General features: G+C 42.1%; 1 protein-coding gene across 1 annotated transcript in view; it reads right to left on the minus strand.

Annotated features, from left to right (window-relative positions):
- The window catches only part of Lonp2 (lon peptidase 2, peroxisomal), a 72,723-nt gene that overhangs the window by 7,522 nt on the left and 43,874 nt on the right, over nucleotides 1-21,327 (minus strand). Inside the window, exons 11-12 of the mRNA XM_041650587.1 lie at nucleotides 18,191-18,324; nucleotides 1,856-1,998 (exon numbers count right to left, since the gene is read on the minus strand). Of these exons, the coding sequence (XP_041506521.1) occupies nucleotides 1,856-1,998; nucleotides 18,191-18,324 (277 nt within the window). The remainder of the gene's footprint in view (nucleotides 1-1,855; nucleotides 1,999-18,190; nucleotides 18,325-21,327) is intronic.

A 21,327-nucleotide genomic window follows, 5' to 3' on the forward strand; every position in this document is an offset into this window, starting at 1 on the left:
ACTGACCCTGGACAGCAGGTATGATGACAATCTCCTGTAACCTGCTCTTGTTTCTTCAGCCCAACTGGTTTTTTTTGTTTGTTTGTTTGAGACAGGGTTTTTCACTGTAGTCCTGGAACTAGCACTTGTAGAGCAGGCTGGCCTTAAACTCACAGAGATCCACCTGCCTCTGCCTCCAGAGTCCTGGGATTAAAGGTGTGTGCTACCACTGCCCAGCTCAGCCCAACTGGTTTAATACTTCAAAGATCAATACTTAAGGACCATTTGCATATCTAGTTGTGGCCACGTTTACATTGCTTTATCTCCCATGACTAAGATGATCTCTGCAAATGTGGAGACCTCTCTGTGACTCTTAGTCCAGAGGAAGACTCATGCACCCATCAAGATTGTACAGCTGCTCCATCCCTTCACAAGGAGCCATGGCGTCCCAGTAATGCCCCAGTAAACATTATAGGCGTATAGGTGTGACTGACAGACCACGTAAAGATGAAGAACGTGGTATAAAAGTATGGCAGGCCACAAGTGTGTCGACAAAGTGCCTATCTCTGCAGGGGACAGTGTCAGCAGAGGGTGACCAAGAGTGAGGTTTGCAAACCCCGCTGAAATCCTCCTTTACATTCAAGCTGGTCAAGTTCTATTATGATAGCTAAAATGCTGTTTGGAAAATAAAATGACACCAAAGAGCATGACTAAGCCATGTGTACAGCTTTTCCTTTCTGTTCTTTTTGCTGTTCCTCTGCCAGCGCTGTTGAAATGGCAGAAAGTCAACATCAGCCGAGAAGGGTTACAGTCAGACAGAAACAAGTGTTAGCCTTTGTTTCAGTTCTCAGAGAACTGCTGGGATGAGCCTTTTCTGGAGAGTCTAGAGAAAGAGGCCATGGAACATGGAATCAGAACCCGTCTTGACTCTGACAGTGAAAACTAAGCTCATTTTCTTTAAACACTTTGAAATTCAAATCCCTGGTATCTTAAGAATTCAAAGAACCCAAATGCCTTTGGTTGTACGATTCCAGATCTGAAATAAACAAGGACTGTTCCAGTGAATGGGAGCTTTGTGGGAAGGCTCGTCAGCTGAAAAGCTAGCTCACAAGTTAACACATGAGCAAGAAAGATGGCTGCAGGGAGTTTCTCTTCTCCCCTTTGTAAGCCTTTAGGAAAACCATCATCACTGGTAATGATTTTGAAGTTTTGCTCGAGAGACTTCCTTATGCATGATTTGACAGATTTATTTTCTAGACATCTTTACAAACCTTTCCTAGGAAAGCACCCGGAACATTTAAACTCCTCAAATATGTTGTAATGGCTTCAACATCCTATTCTATAACTATGTCCATCTGCGTCTCGGCTTGTCCTGGCTCTCAGGCCTTCTGTGAGGTAGGAAAGGGAAAAGCAGAACAGGACAGTAAAAGGGTGAGCCCAGCACTTGGCTTAACCCTGAGGGATGATAGGGTCCTGAAATACATTATCTGGTGGGCGGTAGCCCCAGTCTGACACTAAAGCTGGACTCTTGCTTTCAGACAGTGGGGATCATGTGGATTCCCCACCTCCTCCCCAAGCCCTCAGCAGCACAAGACAAGACATCTTTGATTAAGATCACACAACAGAAGCTAGGATTCTTCTGCAGCAGCAAGGCCACAAGCATGAGTCAATCATGAGATGGAGGGGATGACTGAGTCAAGTCAGCCTAGCTGTCCTGGAGCCGACATGGCTCTTTCCCTATGGAGTCACACCACCACGTGTGACAGTACACAGGGAGATTTCCCTTTTAAGACAGAACTTCAGCCTCAGAAACCACAACTCTACTTGCCTGCTACCAAGCAAGCGCCAGTGAAAACATAGATATGAGAGTTCTCACCTCCAGCTCATACATTGGTGGCCCCAGGATGTCTTTCAGCGCGTGGAAGTCGATGAGAATGGGCATTTCGGGCGGCAGGGCCAAGTCCGCAGTGTCCCCGATAGCTTCAGGCTTCGCAGCTTCCAGCACGTGCTCTCTGCACCCTAAGAGAAACACGTACGTACAGGTTCCCAGAGAGCTAGTGGGAAAGTATAACCGGAGGCACAGTGACTACTGCGCTCCAGTCCGTCCCCTATGCACTTAGGGGCACAAACCGCCTTCACCTGTCACAGGGGGAGGAGTCGTCTTTCAAAGCCCTTACAGGAGTATTCACAAGTGCCTCTACGTGGTTACTGTCTCTGCCCCTCACAAGAGGCAGACTGACTATCTTCTTTTCACATATAAATTCTCACTGAGAATAATGTGCAGTGTGGTGATTCAAGCCATCCAGCAGCTGGTAAGCTGAGGAAGAAGGGCTGCTGAAAATCCTAGGTTAGCCTGGGCTATAAATAAGATCCTGTCAAAAACAACAAACACCTGCTACGTAATGATGTCAAGTAGGTAAAATGGACTATATCCCAGCACTTGGAAGGTCAGGCAGGAGGATCACAAGTTCAAAGCTTCCCTGGGTTATAGAGGGAATTTAAGAGCAATCTGAACAATTTAGTGATACTGCCTCAAAGATATGAAGTCAGGCACAATGGTGCACGCCTTTAATCCCAGCCCTTAGGAGGTGGCAGGCACACCTGAATCTGAAGCCAGCCTGGTCTGTATAGCCAGTTCCAGGACAGCAAAGGCCATACAGTGAAACCCTGAGTAGTGTAAACAAACAAGTAAAAGCAGTTGGGGATATTTTCACTGCGAGCATGCTTGCTTAGCATGTATGAAGGTTTAGACCAAAACTTAGCTCACTGTTAAACAAAACAACAATGAACAACAGGCACAGCTCAACTACTGGCTGTGGATACCAGAGGCTGAAGGTGCAGACAGTACATTACTTAGAATAGTATAGTGCTAGCGGATCGGTATAACCTGAGCCTGTCACAAACTCAACTCCCTCTTAGAGGAGTTTGATATGGTGTTGTACTTTCTTTCTTATGTTTTTGGAGATAGAGTTTTATTATGTAGAAGAGGCTGGCCTCAAATATTCAGTCTCTGCCTCAGCCTCCTGAGTGCTGTAATTACAGGTTTGTGCCACCATTTCCGTAGGTGTCCTGTGTTGGTGGAGACTGCTCAGACCTGAAATAATTACATAAAACTCTATCAATTAAAACACTGCTTGACCAATCACTTAAGCATATTGCTAGCTAGCTCTTTTATCTTAAATTAACCCATTTCTATTATTTTATATTTTGCCATGAGGCTTGGAGTTTACCGCTAAAGTCTATCTCCTCCAGTGGCTACATGGCATCTCACTAACTCCACTTACTTTCTCCCAGTATTCAGTTTAGTTTCCCCGCCTACCTCTATTCTGCCCTATCACAGGCCAAAGCAGCTTCTTTATTCTATTCAATAACCAATAAAAGCAAGACATATATAGGATTTTCCACACCAGTCCTGTCTCACTTTCTGATAGGCAATGTGAACCTGGAAATGATAGAACCTCATGATCTATGTATGGGTTTTGCTCGTATGTTTGTGCTTTTAAAGACAGGAGTTTGCTATGTAGCCTTGGTTGGCTTCCAACTCATGATCCTTTTGCTCCACTCTTGAGTGCTGGGGCTGAGGGCATGTGCCATGGTGCCCAGCTGGCACTGGCTCTTTTGTAAGGATAAAGCTCATCTTTAAGGTTATTACCTGCCCATAAATCATTGGGCATGCTGCAGTGAAAGATGCAGAAGCTGAGGTGAGGTGCTTTTCCCCACGGGAGCAGGCTGCTTGGACGATAAAACACATTTATTTCTGTCTGGGTTGGCACATGGGGGCTGGATCATGCTGGGCTCAGAGGTTACCTCCCCCATCAGCTTTTGTAATTCCTCAGGTGAGAGATATTACATGACCTGCAATCAGACCTAAAAAAAGTTGAGGTTTAAAACTGTAAGGGTCAGGGGAGCTGGAGAGATGGCTTGGGAGTTAAGAGCACTTGCTGCTCTTTCAGAGGATCTGGGTTTGGTTCCCATTATCCATATGGTAGCTTACAACTTTCCATATCTCCAGTTTCAAGGGACAGGCGAATATGGAGTGCACAAGTATATATGCGGGTAAATGAGGCAAAACATCTACACACATAGTATAAAAACAAGCAAACAAAACAGAAATCAAACCCTCCAAACCTGTACACTGGAAAGACAGCTTCAGCGATAAAGGCACCGCAGCCAGCTCTGACGGTTCAATTCCCAGGCCCACAAGAGGACTGACTCCCTTAAGTGCACCTGACTTCTGTACGCATGAATGTGCACATGTGCGCATACACAATACCTAAATTAACACCTGTATTTTAGACAGGCTCTCACTATGTGGCTCTGGCTGATGTGGAACTCTCTATATAGATTTGGTGGGCCTCAAACTGAAAAAGAGCTGCCCTTCCTGAGTGCTGGGAATAATGAATGGACGTGTTACCACGTTGGGCATACAGTGTCTTAAAAACTGCAGGAAATTGTGCCTCTGTTTTGTCTCATACATTCCTTTAGTCTATTTTTATCATGGAGAGTTTTTCTTTGTCCTTCAGTTATGACAGATAGAATCGATGGGTATAGTAGTCTGGGTTGGTAGTTACTGTCTTTCAGAATTTGAACTACATCTGTCTAGGCCCTCCTGGCTTTTAAAGTTTCAGCTGATTAATCTGTTGCTCTTCTGATGGGCCTGTGTCTGTGTAGCTTGGTGTTTCTTACTTGCTTCTTTCAGTATACTTTTTGTTTTAAATATTTAGTGCTTCAATTATGACAGAGGGGATTCTTTTCTGATCTTAACCATTTGCTGTCCTAAATGCCTCCCGTGGCATCTCTTTTCCAAATACATTAAATAACGTAAAAAAATTTAAATTAAAAATAGAGAACTATGTAACTGAATGATTACAGATGAATGAACTGAACAGACACTGTAAAACATTCTACTGACACACTGCAGGATATACATTCTTCACAGAAACCCATGGAGCTTTCTCTAAAATAGATCATCTATTAGGACAGAGCAAGCTTCAACAGACACAGGATAATTGAAATAATTCCTCATATTCATGAGACTGAAATAAGACCACAAATCAACAGTAAGAGGAGCACTAGGCCATATATAAACTCCTGGAGATTAATGCCGAGTAGATCTCTAAAGGAGTCAAGAACATGACAAAAAAAATTCTTAGAATCAAATGAAAATGAAAACACAACATTCCCAAACCTATGAGACATAAGGAAAACAGACGGAGGAAAAGAAGTTTATAGCTCTAGGTATCTACATGAAGAATCAGAGAGGTTACAAATAAATAATGAATGATCCACCTTAGGGCCTTAGGAAAACAAGACAACCCCCAAGACAGTCAGCAGAAAGAAAGCATTAAGATCAGGGCCAAAACTGATGATATGGAAACACACAAACACAAAGAATCAACGGAACAAAATTGGTTCTTTGAAAATGTTGACAAACCCTTACCCAAACAAAGCAAGAGAGAAAAGACTTAAATTAATAAAATTAGAAATGAAAAGGAAGCCATTATTTGAAATGCTAGTGGAATCCAGATATCATTCAGTCTTACTTTAAAAATATATATTCTACTAGATTGGAAAATCTATAAGAAATGGATGAATTTCTAGATGCATATGACCTATAAAAATTAAGCCAAGTCAAGATTACACAATTTAAACAAATCTTTCCAAGCAGTGAGATTGAAGTAGTAATTAAATCTCCCTACACTGAAAAAGTTCAGGCCCAGATGGATTCACAGGTGTATTTCTCTAAACCTTCAAAGAACAATAATATGTCTAAAACTAGTCAATAAAATAGCAAAGAAAGAAATATCACCAACTCCCTCCCTTTTTTTTATAAAGCTAGTATTACCCTGATACTAAAGATAGTTAAAAAAAATTTCTCTAATGTACTTAGATGCAAATCTTTTTGGCAAAATACCTGCAAATTGAATTCAAGAACATATCAGAAAGATCATTCACCATGATCAAGTTGGATTTAACTCCAACTAAGATGCTGGGATGGTTCAATACATGTAATCAATAAATGTTATAAATTATATAAGGAGACTCAAAAGACAGAAGATGGCTGTCTCAGGAGATGCAGAAAAGGCACTTGGCATATCCATTGGGCAGCACTCACTGGACTCAGTGGGGCACAGATGTGAAAGCAGGAAGGGGATGTGCTGGAGGGAGCTCGAGATAATCCAGACTGTTTTAAGTTAATTCAGGATATGGCCAAGATGGTCAGAGAAAATTCAAGACAGTGAACTGCAGTAAGGTAGCAGGGAAGCACACAACACAGGGGGCTCCAGTGTGGATGCTGGTACAGATGCAGGCAGAGCTGGAGTGGGTGACTTTCCCAGGGACCAGGCACACTCTTGTCAGTTACTGCGGAGAGACTTGCAGGTGTGCCCTTCCCACTTCCCTCTGCCACTGAACATGATTCTGATGAAAGTAGGTCCAGAACTATCGAAAAATTGCGAGGGGCAAAGAAGGGGAGGTTCTGGAAGGTGAGGAAGGGGCTGGCAATGTAACTCAGTTGGTAGGGTGCAATCCAGATCCTAGCACCACATTAAAAAAAAAAGGTGGTGACACATGCCTGTAATTCTAGCACAGGAGGCAAGAGTAGCCAAAGTTCAAGGATACATACTGAGTCTGAGGCTAGCTGGGCTACATTAGACTCTGTCTTTTTTTTTTTTTTAAAGGAGAGGTAAAGAGAAAGATTCTAGGGTATAAACCTCAGGAAATTGTAGCAGGTCTCTAAAAGCCCAGAGTCCTGCCTTTCAAACAAATCTTTCCTTAGAACGGTACCTCCGTAAGGTGATCTGTCCAAGCAGGTGACCTGTATTGGGGCTGAGAATCAACCCGCAAATGCTAGGCAACTGCTTCCCTGAGCCACATCCTGAGCTGTCACAAACCCAGCACCCGTGAACGAAAATTTTGAAAAAGAAGCTGTGTCCAGCTATAAACAAAACCTCCTGGAAAGGCACTTCTATGTCTGCAGAGATCGGTGGGCTGATCTGAAGCTCAGTGCTGTGAAGACTGGAATTTTGTAGGTTCAGAGGTTAATTACTTTACCTTGAGCTAGTTTTAGCCTCTGGAACAGCCATTCCTTGCCCCAGTCTGTATCTGAACCAACACCTTGTGAAATTAAAACAACAACAATAAAACAAAACAAAGGCCAGACCAGCACCACCAAAAATCTTGTAGAAGCTGTCAATAGGGGAACACTAGTTCCACCTATCCAAGAGCTAATAAGGATGTCATCAGATAGCATCTTGGGCCTACAGAAAACTTTCCCTCATCTTGATGTATCTGCCTCTGTGATGGAACTACCAATTTTTTGTTGTTGTTTTGTTTTTTCAAGACAGGGTTTCTCTGTGTAACAGTCCTGGCCATCCTGGAACTCACTCTGCAGACCAGGCAGGCCTTGAACTCACAGAAAGCCACCTGCCTCTGCCTCCTGAGTACTGGGATTAAGGGTGTGTACCACCACTGCCTGGCCCACTGATGTATTTTAAAGTTAGCTTGATTTATGACTTCCTTTGTTCTATACAACTATAATAAACCTATGAAACTGCTTCTACACTGGAACATGGAATTTAGGGCAACATCATCTATGTTCATGGCCACTCATAATGGCTCTAAAATAAACTATCTCTGATTCCCTTTAAGATAAGAGCTGTGGGTATTTTTGATGACATACCAAAGGACAGCTCCTGCATTCCATCCTTGCTCGGGGCAGACAATCTTAGGTTTTTTATTCTCTACCTTGCTTACCCAAGCCCAGCTGCATAAGTTTAAAAGCTACATTTCTTGGTCTTTGGGCATAACCTTTCAGAGATTATGAAAGGTGTATCTGTTTCCAAAAAAAGCAGGATTTTATGTCTGGGGCAGGTGAAGGCTGAACCGACAGTGTACAGCGCTAACTATGGCCCGTAGCAGTCTACAGACAGGTAATTTCCATAGAAATGGTGCTGTTTGTGTCATATTAACATGGTGTCCTTGGGCAAAGCTTTCTGATAACACCTAAATCACCTCCTGAGGTTATGGAATTTGGGAAGGACTGGGAACTCAAGAAGCACATGAGAAAAGCATGATATTTAAAATCTTAAAATCTGGATTGAGCTAATCCAATTCTCCATTCTGTGTCCAGGGAAACAGACGCTGGGAGATGAAACTCATCACCTGAATCCACAGCTGTCACAGATGTATCAGGCCTGGTCCCAGCCAGACTCATTTCCACAGGCCGGCTGAGAAAAGCCACCAGTAGCCTAGGAGTTTCTTGACAAGGCAAAGAGCAGCAAATCTAGAGACCAGATTACTTGAGTTGGACACGATGGTGTGCATCTATGCTCATACCTATGTGCAAAGCTAAGGCAGTAAAACCACAACAGGCCAGGAGTCAAAAACCAGTCTGAGCAAGAGAGAATCCCAGGGGGGGGGGGGGGGGAATCAAACCCAATGCCCCATGAATGCTAGTCCAACTACAGTAGACACTTTTTTTTTTTTTTTTTTTTTTTTTTTTGGTTTTTCGAGACAGGGTTTCTCTGTGGTTTTGGAGCCTGTCCTGGAACTAGCTCTTGTAGACCAGGCTGGTCTCGAACTCACACAGATCCGACTGCCTCTGCCTCCCGAGTGCTGGGATTAAAGGCGTGCGCCACCACCGCCTGGCTGCAAAAAGACTTTCAGAAAGTTCCTTTGCATCCTTTGCTAGAAGTTGTTTCTATCTGAATAAAATGTGTAGCTCAGTGCTTATGATTTTAACCGGCAAATGACCAATCTGGGCACACCAAGTACATCCACGGCATTATCACTATCTATACCCAAACTTCCTATCATCTTTAGCATAAGTGAACCTGTAAAACCAGTTACTCGCAACCCTCCTAATGCTGCGACCTTTTAGTACAGTTCCTCATGCTGTGGTAAGGAACCATAAAATTATTTTCATTGCACTTTATAACTATAAATTTGTTGCTGTTATGAATTATAATGTAATTATCTAATATGTAGAATATCTGATATGTGACCCTTGTGGACCAATTGTTTGCCCCCAAAGGGTTCTGGACCCAGAGGTTGAGAACCACTGTGTTAAACTACAATTATCCATTTCTCCTTCTCACATATCACATTGTTTCTCACTTAATTTGATGGTAGACATTTAGATCTTCTTTTCCTTTTAGCTTATGGAAATAATTCCACTATGAACATGACTATACACGTGTGCTCTTCTCCTCGGGTCACACAGTGCCCAGGAATAGAACTGTTGGATTACTACAGTTCTATTTTCAATTATTTTGAAGAACTGCCACATTCTTTTCAAAGTGGCTGCACCAGCACCTGACAGAAATGCAGAGCTGTGCTAATTTCTCCACATGTCTGCCAACACTAACACATCCTTTAGCGCTATCAGAGCCAGTCTAGGCATGCGGTGGCGCTCACTGTAGCTCTCATGTGCATTTACCCAGCGAACTATGATCTTATGCATCTTTCCACGTCTTCAGGGACCATCTGTACGTCTTTGTTAAAGAAATATCCACTCAAATACTTGGCCTGTTTCTATGCAATTACGCTGTTGTTCTTTATATGCTCTGGGCATCAATTCTTTATCATGTACAACTTACAAGTGTTTCATTCCACTGTGTAGACTTTTTCACTTTCATTTATAATTTTCTAAATTTACTTTATGTGTGGATGTGTACAGATGGATGTAGGCCATGGTGCAGGCCTGGAGGTCAGAGGACAACTAGCAGGGGTCAGGGTTGAACTCAAGTTGTCAGATTGGTAGCAAGAACCTTTTCCTACTCAGCCCTGCTTTCCTTTTAATTATGTCATATTATATACAAATTTCTAAGAAACTGTATTTACTTTTATTTATTGTGTGTGTGTGCATGCACGCGAGTGTGTGAACATGCTTACACACAGTGCACAGATGAAGGTCAGAGGACAATTTGCAGGAGTCAGTTTTCTCCGCCCATCAGCTGGGTCCCAGGGCTGGGACTCAGGTTGTCGGGATTGGCAGCAAGCACTTTACTCCCCAGGCTACCTTTCCAGTCCAATACATAAAATTTTAACTGGGATGATCGTCAGTTCACTTTTCTCTTTTGGTTCCTACTTCTGGTGGCATTCCTGTAAACAGTGTCAACTACAGTGTCAGTGAAAATCCTCCCGGGGCTCCTTTAAAGGTACGTTTACAGCACTGGTTCTTCAGTGTAGAGCTTGGTCCACTTCCAGTTCATACCAGCGCTAGACATCTGAGCTAAGCTTCATTCCTTGGTGACATGTGGACATCAAGATTTCCCAACACCACTTGTTGAAGAGCGTCTTTCCCTAATTGTACGGGCTTGGAGTCCTTGCTAGACACAGTTCATCACGGTAGCCTTTATTCTTTGTCTCTACTCCATTACACTTATCTGTACTTCTGTTCTTAGGCCAATATCATACTATTTCAATTATGACAGCAGTCTAGCAAGTTTTGAAGTCAACAAGTCCAAAGTCAGAAAAAAACAGTTTGGCAGTTCTTTAAAAACTGCAACATGAAATACAACATATCCTGCCATTCCATTCCCACCCACGTGCATATCTAAAGACTTGCCCGTGGGGATTTCATGTGTGGATGGCGTTAGTCTCACAAGCCCAAAGATGAAAACCACTTACTTCTTCCCCAAGACTTACCTACTTCTTCTTTCAATTCTATGTGATTTGAAGACTCTTTTTTTCATTTCTTTTAAATAGGATGTTGTACCGGGTATGGTGGCACATGCCTATAACCCTAGCAACTGGAAGGCTAAGGCAGGAGAATTGTAAATTTGAGGTCACCCTCAGTAGCATAGTGAGACAGTAAACTCCTGTTTCAAAATCAAAACCGCACACCAAGGCAATTGGAATTTGGAAAGAGCTGCATCGAATGTGTGTATTACCGAGGCATCCTAACAATGCTGTGTCCTGAGCACAGGACTCTTCAAACGTCTTCTCAGAATGACTCACTAAGCCTGTCTTGGCCACAGTGGCTCTGTGGTAACCACTCAGTTGCTGGGGGCTTATCCAGCTGAGCAGCTGTGCTGGTTAGTTTCTGTCCATGGGATACAAACTAGAGTTCCCTGGGAAGAGGAGTCTCAACTGAGGAAGTGCCTTTGTCAGACTGGACGGTGGGCATGTCTGTGGGGCATTTTCTTGGTTGTGAGTGGTGCCGCCCTGGGGCAGATGGGCCTGGGCCTTCTAAGGAAATGTTTGAGCAAGCCACGGAAAGGCAATTCAGTAAGCAGCGTACCTCCATGGTCTCTGTTTCGCTTCCTGCTTCCAGATTCCTGCTTTGAGTTCCTTGCTTGGCTTCCCTCGAGGATGGACTAGGATATGGAAATACAATAAACAAACCTTTTCTTCCCTCCAATTACTTTTGGTCATGGTGTCCATATTGGTTTTAGGGAGGACCGGGGAAGGATTTTGGAACTTTGGGTTGGAAAAGCCATTTCTCAAGGTCGAATGAACTGCTATGGGAGCTTAGAGGACAGAGTGCTGAGAGACACACAGATAATGGAGACCTGGCCTGTGACATTTCAGAGGGAAGACTCTGCCAGGACCATTCATGTGATACATTGTAACTGGAACTTTCCCTTCACTGTGACAAACGATGCCAACAACTAGGGCTGAAGAATAAGCCGCAGTTAAGAAGAGACCAAAATAATAGAGGTGAAATCTTCTGGGAAGGGTTTCCTCAGGGTCAGCAGAGAGGTATGGTCCAGAGTGAGCCATGGATGCATCCCAAGCTGGCATCTGAACTTGGTCTCCCACATGGTGCTGTTTTGGGCAGCATGAAAGCTGCAGGACTGAATGGGTTGTGGAGAGCCACTGAGGCTGAGAAGTGGAAGTATCATATACACTATTTTTTATTCTATGTTCTGAGACAAGGTCTCATACTGTTGCCTAGGCTAGCCTCGAATTCCTGTCTACCCTCTTGCTTCCTTCCTCCTAAGTGCTAAGAGTATGTGTGTGCTCTGGTTCCTGACACTATTTTCATTACTACATAGCAACACACTTACGGCAATAGACAGGAGAATGGAAATCCCCAAATTTGGAGGTTAGTCAGAAAAGAAGCTGAAAAACTAAAAAGCCCCTGGTGCTCCTGCGGGGAAAGCTTCCTGTTTTGGTTAGGAAGGGGGTACACTTTGAATATCTAGCACAGAATGTTTTCAACTTGAAGTCAATGGCAGGAAGCCACCACAAAGAACTCTGACAGCTAGCTGGCCACCACAGGTCAACTCTTCCTGAAGAACTGGATCCTGAGAGGAGCTAAGAGGTGAGTGGGGTGAGGAAGACGCCATTAGTGCAGAGCAGCACTCCTTGAGGACATCTGGACCCTGCCCTAAGAATGAGCGCTAAGAGGGGGGGTTACCACCTCTTCACCCACTCCATTCCTGCTTATGCTGTGCTTGCCTGCAAGAATTAAAGCGAAAGAATGGCTAAAATAAAAAAAACACCAATGATAGCCTTTGCTGGAGGGGCTGTGGAGGAAGGGGTACCCTCATCCATTGCTGGTGGGAATGCAAACTTGTGCAACCACTTTGGAAAGCAGTGTGGCGATTTCTCAGGAAATTTGGGATCAACCTACCCCTGGACCCAGCAATACCACTCTTGGGAATATACCCAAGAGATGCCCTATCATATGACAAGAGCATTTGTTCAACTATGTTCATAGCAGTATTATTTGTAATAGCCAGAACCTGGAAACAGCCTAGATGCCCTTCAATGGAAGAATGGATGAAGAAAGTGTGGAATATATACATATTAGAGTACTACTCAGCAGTAAAAAACAAGGACTTCTTGAATTTTGCATGCAAATGGATGGAAATAGAAAACACTATACCGAGTGAGGTAAGCCAGACCCAAAAAGAGGAACATGGGATGTACCCACTCATATTTGGTTTCTAGCCATAAACAAAGGACATTGAGCCTATAATTAGTGATCCTAGAGAAGCTAAATAAGGAGAACCCAAAGAAAAACATATAGGCATCCTCCTGAATATTAACCTTCATCAGGCGATGAAAGGAGACAGAGACAGAGACCCACATTGGAGCACCGGACTGAAATCTCAAAGTCCAAATCAGGAGCAGAAGGAGAGAGAGCACAAGCAAGGAACTCAGGACCGCGAGGGGTACTCCCACACACTGAGACAACGGGGATGCTCTATCGGGAATTCACCAAGGCCAGCTGGCCTGGGTCTGAAAAAGCATGGGATAAAACCGGACTTGCTGAACATAGCGGACAATGAGGACTACTGAGAACTCAAGAACAATGGCAGTGGGTTTTTGATCCTACTGCACGTACTGGCTTTGGGGGATCCTAGGCAGTTTGGATGCTCACCTTACTAGACCTGGATGGAGGTGAGTGGTCCTTAGACTTCCCACAGGGCAGGGAACCCTGATTGCTCTATGGGCTGACAAGGGAGGGGGACTTAGTTGGGGGAGGGGGAGGGAAATGGGAGGCGGTGGCAGGGAAGAGACAGAAATCTTTAATAAATAAATAAACGGGAAAAAAGAAAGAATTAAAGCGAATGAGTGAGAAGTAGTAAGCGAGAGAATTCAAATCTTTTATTCTGATGCATTTTAAACTGTGGTGGTGCATAGAAAGGATGTGGTAAGGCGGTAAGATACAGGATTTGCCTTAGGCTACAACCAGACCCAGATGGATTTCTTTCTCTCTCCTTACTTGGCGCCATGGGCTAGAATTGACAATTGCCATACTGCAGAGTGCTTAGAAGATAAGCTGTGTTTCCAGTCTTGAAAGGACTTAAAGTCTTTAACTATGAGAAGTTGAGTTTGTCAATACAGAGTTGGCTTCATTGACAAAGGAGCTAGAAAACTTGCCTGGAAATGCTTCCTTCCCTAATGTGACCAGCTCCTAACTGGAGCATGTTCAGGGTGGGATTCCAGAAACCCAAGTGGAAAAAGAAGCAGACAGTAAAGGCCCAACTAGACTCGAAATTGAGAAAATATCACCCTTTTCAGAGGACAATGATTGCTATGGTCTTTATATTTTCAATTATAAGGAAGGAAGAAAACAAACAAAAAAAGAAAAATGAATACTAAGAAACAGGATAAATTATAGAAGGACGTGGAGGAGAAAAACAAGAACTATGTCTGGAGACAGAACTCAGAAGTAGAAGCAAGAATGTGATATCCTAGGTTCCACCTGTAGCTCTGTACTGACAGAAGACAAATAAATAAAGTAAACAAAACAGAAATAGAAGACAACAAATATACCCACCCAACAGCAACAGCAGTCGTAACAGGCAGGTGACAAAGACAGACTTACAGCTGGATCAGATGATGGAGTGATCAAAGGTACCCCAAACCCAAGAAAGCAAGGAAAATGGATTAAAGAAGAAAAGCAGCTAGGTGGTGATGGCATACGCTTTTGATCCCAGTACTCAGGAGGCAGAGGCAGGAAGATCTCTGAGTTCAATGTCAGTCAGGTCTATAAAGCAAGTTCTAGGGCAGTCAGGACTACACAGAGAAACTCTGTCTTAAGAAACCAAAAGAGAGAGACAGAGAGAGATGAAAAGACAATTCTAACTAAGAATCCATGTGTAGTAGTTATATCACATACTACATATGCTATAAGTACAATATTCCTTACAATTATTCTATTAATTCTGGAGGATAGTCATTCACAATAACTCAGTGTTTCATGATATCAGAACCACCTAGGGCCATGTCTGTGCCTCTGATAAGAACTAAAACCAAAGCATCTGAAAATATATATACACACACACACACACATAGCTAATCAAACAAACATTCCATTGGGATAAATACATATGTATATATGCATATACACATTTATAATTAAATGACCATTTAAAAAGCAAAAAGAGCAATTTATGAAAATAATAATTACATGTTTACATAGCCGGAGTCAGCAGTTATAAACTGAAATAAAGGGCAACAAAAAATGTGCAAACTGAATATAAAAGCTAAATTCATGGGAAAAAAAAGGGGGTTAAGAGAGAGTATAGTTTTTTCTTAGAGTCCCAGTGGAGAAGGAAAAATAACAATTATGTGAAAAAAACAATTGTCATAATTTTTCTAAAATCGATGAAAGAAATTAGTTCACACATACCAAAAGGTTGGGAAATCCTAAATGAATAAACATAAATAATACCTATCAGACCTGGTGGTATAAGGCTAAAATTCCAGTGCCTCAAGAGGCTGAGGCAGGAGAATTGCAGGTTCAAGGACAGTCTAAGCAACTTAATAAGACCTTGTCTAAAAACAAACAAACAAAAAATGGAAAAGTAAAAAGAAAACAAGGTGCTAGCATGTGCCAGGCTCTTCATCCAACCTCCAGAACTGCAAACAAATAGACACTGTGGGATAATTCTGTATACTGTCAGTTATGTTTTAAATAAACACTGATTGGCCAGTAGTGAGGCAGGAAGTATAGGCGGGACAACCAGACAGGAAATAGAGTATTATATTCTAACATTAGAAATAATAAGCCACCCACTGAATTACTTGAAAGTTTTGAAACAACTGCTTCAAGCAAAAAACTCCTACTTTAAATAAATCTTTTTCTAACAAAAAACACCCAGTGACTAAGCTCTGCTTAAACATTCTGGCGGGAAAACCTCATGCAGATCCCTTTGTAGGAATGCTCCTTTTGTTTTGTTTTGTTTTTTGAAGTCACAAACATGATTTATAATAGTTATATCACATACTACATATGCTATAATTACAATATTCCTTACAATTATTCTATTAAGTCTGGAGGATAGTCATTCACAATAACTCAGTGTTTCATGATATCAGAACCACCTAGGGCCATGTCTGTGCCTCTGATAAGAACTACAACCAAAGTATCTGAAAAATAACTATCTTCTTAATTAGGAAGGCACATAGATACTATAGGAAATATAGTTTAGTTACTCAGTTTTGCCTAGCTACACAATCATGTACAAGATGACCTATAAGTAAAAAAATAAAATCACAACAAAACCCAAATGACTATTCTCATTAAAATTGTATGTTCATAAACAATTGAACAAGTTCCTGACTATTTGTAAATATAATATAAACACAAATATTAGAAATTATATATACATACATTAATCTGCATTATAGCTATGGAAAATTCCATTTGACACCTATGCATGTATTGAAAATTCTAAAACACCAGCTCAATCTTAAATATAATTTTCTGAGTGTGTTAAATGGACACATTTCATTTCAGCTATTATTATATCACAGATACAAAAAAAGACAGAGGCTTAGATGGCCGAGGGTTGAGCACACTGGAGTACAGGAAGAGCACAGCTCCCAGTTGTAAAGAGACAAGAGAAAGAGCCATTCCATGCTGCTGCATGGCCTTTCTGTTCATAGGTTAGGGAAGATTTTAAAGCATAATCTGAATATCTTTATATTTCCTCTACCCAGTTCTACTAACTTTCTACTAAAACAATGAGAAATGAAAAAGTAAAAACTCTTAAGAATAAGATGAGAACAAAGAAATCTGATAAAGAGATTCTGACAAAATTTTGGAAGTATAATGTAAACAAACAGAAATACAATGAAATTTAGCCAGTTAGAGAGAGCAGAAACCTCAGTGTCTACAGCGTTGGACAGGGTGATCAACAACAAACTGACCTGAGCCATGAAATCCTAAAAAGACTCAGGAATTTGGGGTATGCCTGAAAGTTCTATGAGAACTGACCTAGCCTGTTTTGTCCTGCTATGACAGAATGCCCCAGAGTAGGTAATTAATGGTGAATACAAATGTGTTTGACTCATAATTTTAGAGACTGAGAAATCTAAGAGCAAAGAACTACATCAAGGAAGGTCTATGTGCAACATGACAAAAAGGTCACATGACAAAAGAGCTCCTGAGAGACAGAGGTGATGGAAACCCAAACTCATCCGTTCACCAGGAACCTACTACTGTGAAATGTAATATACACGTCCTCAAGATAATGCACTAATCCCGTCATAGGGAAGAGCCCTCATGACTTGATAAGGATAGAACTCAGGGCTTGTGGATCCTATGCAAACACACCAGCACTGGGCTATAGCCCTAGCTCCCTAGCTCCTCACCACCTCGGAACGCTTGTTCCACTGGAGGTGAAGTTTCCAACAGATGAACTTGGGAAACATAAACCATACAAAGGACAACAGAAGTCTGCTGTCCTTATAAGAAACAATTCTATTTTAATATTCATACCCCATATACCATAATTATATAGCTCCAATTCAGCTAAAGTGGAGGTTTAGACTCAAGAAAAAATGAACCAGTGAGGTTCCAGGCAAGGTGGGAGCAGGTAAGATGATACAGAACTAAGAGGGTCATGAGAGCACCCACTCTCCCGTGCACTGGGAAAACATCTGGTCTACTATGACTGCCACGAAGAGCACTTAACTCTCTCACAGTCACAGGGCTGCATTCTGGAAAGAGTTCTGGAAATAGTAGGACTGTAATAAGTCTGCTTCCTATGGAGCAATGTTTACTTCCTTACTACGTCATGTTCGCAAAAGAACATGCTGTGATGAACTGAAGCTTAAGCTTCTTAAAATTCAGGGACAAGAAGGGCACACATTTCACCTGGGAAGCAAAGGAAACATGTGCATTAACACAGCTAGAGAGTACAGCTCTTCCTAGAGTATCCCCCCTAGAATTACTGGAGGAAAGTTTATATTACATTTAATTGTGTATCGATAAAAGAAGCTGTGTGAGAAAAACACACGGATCTCTTCTGGTGTACTGATGTGTTGGAAGACTTGGACAGCTTATTTTTTTTTTTTAATGTACCATCATCATCAGCATTTTTAAAACAGGTTCTTACTATGTCGACCAGGATGGCTTTGAACTTGCCTCAGCCTCAGGAATGCTGGGATTACAGGTGTTTGTCATCACATTTGGCTTTTAACAACTTTATAACAAAGATTTGAACAATTTCCTGCACTGGTCCAAAAAGAGAACAGCAAACCAAATGTAAAGTGTATATTATAGCAATCTGGAGAAGGTTACTATATCATTAAAATGGTAACTTTGAAGAACATTGAAGAGGAATTAAAACTCTGTTATTTGAAAAAAAAAAAAACTTGAGAAAACCATCAAGCCTTCTGTTAATTCCATCCCCACTCAGACACCACTGTTTCAAGGACTATCTGATACCCTCCTTGGTCAACTGATAGTGCCATCTACTTTTAGCTGCCAGACTGGAAATACCAGAACAAGGCCACAAACCTTCTCCGTCAGCCACATCAGAACGGTCCAGCTTGGCTTCTTTATGCTGTCCTTCTGCAACTTTCACGGCAACGGCCCGGCAAATGGCCCCAAACTTTCTGTCCAGAGAACGGACTCCTGCCTCTCTGGTGTATCTGTTACAAATGAAAACATTTTATTTATTTATTTTTGATAAACACCACCTGTAAGTAAACAGAACCAACCCCTTCACTAAAGAAGCAATGCAGATTTGAAAGTTAATTTAAAAACTAACTTCTCTAACATCATACATCTCATTAAAATGAGTGTATTTTAACTATTAAGGTATTTTTCCAGCCACAGTTGTTTCCTTTACATACATTATCTTCAACTGTTACCCTTCATCTAAAAGCTGACCTTTGGCCCTGCAATTTTACATGCTTAAAGTGAGCCTGGCAGCGTGTTACACACCACTTGTGTCTTGGTGTATATTAAGTAGCTTCCTGACTACAACCTGTCAGTGTAATTTAGTTCCAAATGCACTGGTCTTGAACTACTGATGAAGAGATCAGAGAAACGGGCTAGGGCATGGTGACACCTGCAGTCCCAGCACTTACTTGGGAGGTAAAAGTAGAGGGACCAAGAGTCATCCTCATAGGCTGGAGGCCAGCCTGGGCTAATTGGTATACTTTTCACAAACAAACAAACCCTCTAAAACCTAAGACAGAGATAAAATTAAAACAAACAAACAGAAAAAAAACTCACTCCAAATCACAAACCAATAAAAGGCTAATGAGCTGAATAGACAGTTCTGTATTAAGAAACACAAGTGGCCAATAAAGACCTAAGAAGTGTTCATCATTCTCAGTCACCAGGAAACGCAAATTAAAACTGTACTGAGACTCCATCTCTCCCAATTAGAATAGCTGTCATTAAGAAATAACAGATGCTGGTGAGGATACAGGGATGCTGATGAGAAGGTAAACTGTATGGAAAACAGTGTATTCCAGTGGTTCTCAACCTTCCTAAGGCTGCAACCCTTTAATACAGTTCCTCACGCTGCAGTGACCCATAACCATAAAATGATTTCATTGCTACTTCATAACTGCAATCTTGGTACTGTTATGAAATGCCATGTAAATATCTACTACGCGCAGGATATCTGATATGTGACCCCTGTGAAAGGGTCGTTTGACCTTCCAAAGTGCTCATGACCTGCAGGTTGAAAACCACTAGTGTTTAGGTCCCTCATAAATCCCAAACCAGAATTACCAGATGATGCAGCTATACTACTCGTGGGTCTGTAAGTCAGCGTGCCACAGAGATGCCTACACACCCATGCTGATGAATGCAATGCACTACCAACAGTAGCCGGAGCATGAAAACAGCCTAGGGGACCATCAGCAGGCGATGCAGTAAATGTGGTGCACGGGCATAGAAGAATTTTATTAAGCAGTAAAAAAAAAAAAAAAAAAAAGAAATTATGGCGCTTGCAGGAAAATGGATGCATCTGGAAATCTCTCAAGTTAAATGAAACAAACCATACTTAAAAGGAATAACCTATTTTTCTCAAATATAGACTCTATATTTGAGTCTGAGTGCGACATGACAGTAAAGGGGGGATGGGGAGGGGAAGAGACTATGAGGAGAGGGAGAGAACCAGGAGGGGAGTGTGAAGATATGCCGCTTAAGCAGAGAGGGAATGTGTTAAAGAGTAGGGGACCACAAGAAGAGTGGGGGAGGACAAAGGGACAAGCAAGAACAAAGTACAAAGATAGGCATGTATGAAAATACCACAAGGAACTCATTTCATTGCTCCTAAAGCATAAAGTTAATTTGAAAAAAAAAAAAAAACTAACGAGGCTTCCCCTGAATCAGTTTAGTAATGGAGCTGGATGCAAGGCTGCAGGATTCCACGGTTATCTACAACTAACCAGAAAAGTGAAGCCTTAAAAGCAAGTCAACAGAAACAAGTGTGGGGAGGGGGAGGCAACACTAGGGACAGAACCCGAGGCTCCGTGCATACGATGTAAACACACTCTTATTGATGTGTGTTCTCTGCCCTGGAGAAGTGGTAATGAACATTCAGTTTGAAGAAGAGCTTTGTTTATAGTGTGGAGACCTCAAAGTACTTCTGTCTAATTTCAGTAGGATTAAGTTTCAGAGCAATTATACTTAGGCTTCAGATGTCTCTATAAGACAGGAGTATAAATTCATAGGACAGTGACTATGAAAACAAATGACATTCAGGATTCTCACAAGGAAGTGGAGCTCAGTAAGTACGTGAGAACTATAAGGTTCAAATCAGCTTGAAACAGGGAGGGGAGGGGACAAGAACACCAAGGGCCATGACTACAGCGCACAGCAACAGATGAAAAGGTCTGGCAGTGATCTTCAGTAGAGCAGTGTCCGCTGCACTGTGTGAGCTGTGCATTGCTTTTGAGAATTGAAAGTAGGAAGGCTGCTTATAAGAGTCCCTAATGTCTACAGCTTTTACTGTTCTGCGTTAACAAGCATGTAGGAGGCAGTAATTGGGAACTACAAATATGAACTCTTTGGCACCATTCTTAGAAGTAGGAAAGCCAGGCGTCTTCTCACTCACTCCCCTTGCCGGGTGTAGACACTATCATAAAGGTTCACGTGGCTTGTTACAAGTCCACAGTGGTGTCACTGCTGGAAGACTCTGGGTAATCAGTTTATTTCTCCTGGCATTATCCAAATAGTTCATGTCAAAAAAAATTAAGAAAAAAGAACTCTTGCGTCAGACTTAGTCCTACTTTCTGTATCTAACTAGATAGACTTAGAAGAAAGTTGGCACAGACCACGAGGCAGTCAGAGGGGCTATGAATGGAGAGAAATTTCACATTTCTTGAAAACAACGGTTACCAGGAAAGGGTGGCTGGAGTTCTTGGCAGACTCAAGTTGTTGGATGATGAAATCAATCTGTAATAGTGAGCGAGGAAAACTGCAAGAGGCTATGGTCAATATAAATTTCCAACAGGGTCTATTTTTCATTCAAACACATGACCTAAAATTTACTCATTTGGAAGGGGGTGGAGGGAGAGACAGGGTCTCTCTACACAGCTCTGGCTGTCCTGGAACTCACTCTGTAGACCAGGTTGGCCTCAAACTCACAGAGATCCACCTACCACTGCCTCCTGGTGCTGGGATTAAAGGCT

Source organism: Microtus oregoni, unplaced genomic scaffold, assembly GCF_018167655.1.
Source record: "Microtus oregoni isolate MIOR12 unplaced genomic scaffold, Mior012 000004F_ref0000308, whole genome shotgun sequence".
NCBI classification, from domain to species: Eukaryota; Metazoa; Chordata; class Mammalia; order Rodentia; family Cricetidae; genus Microtus; species Microtus oregoni.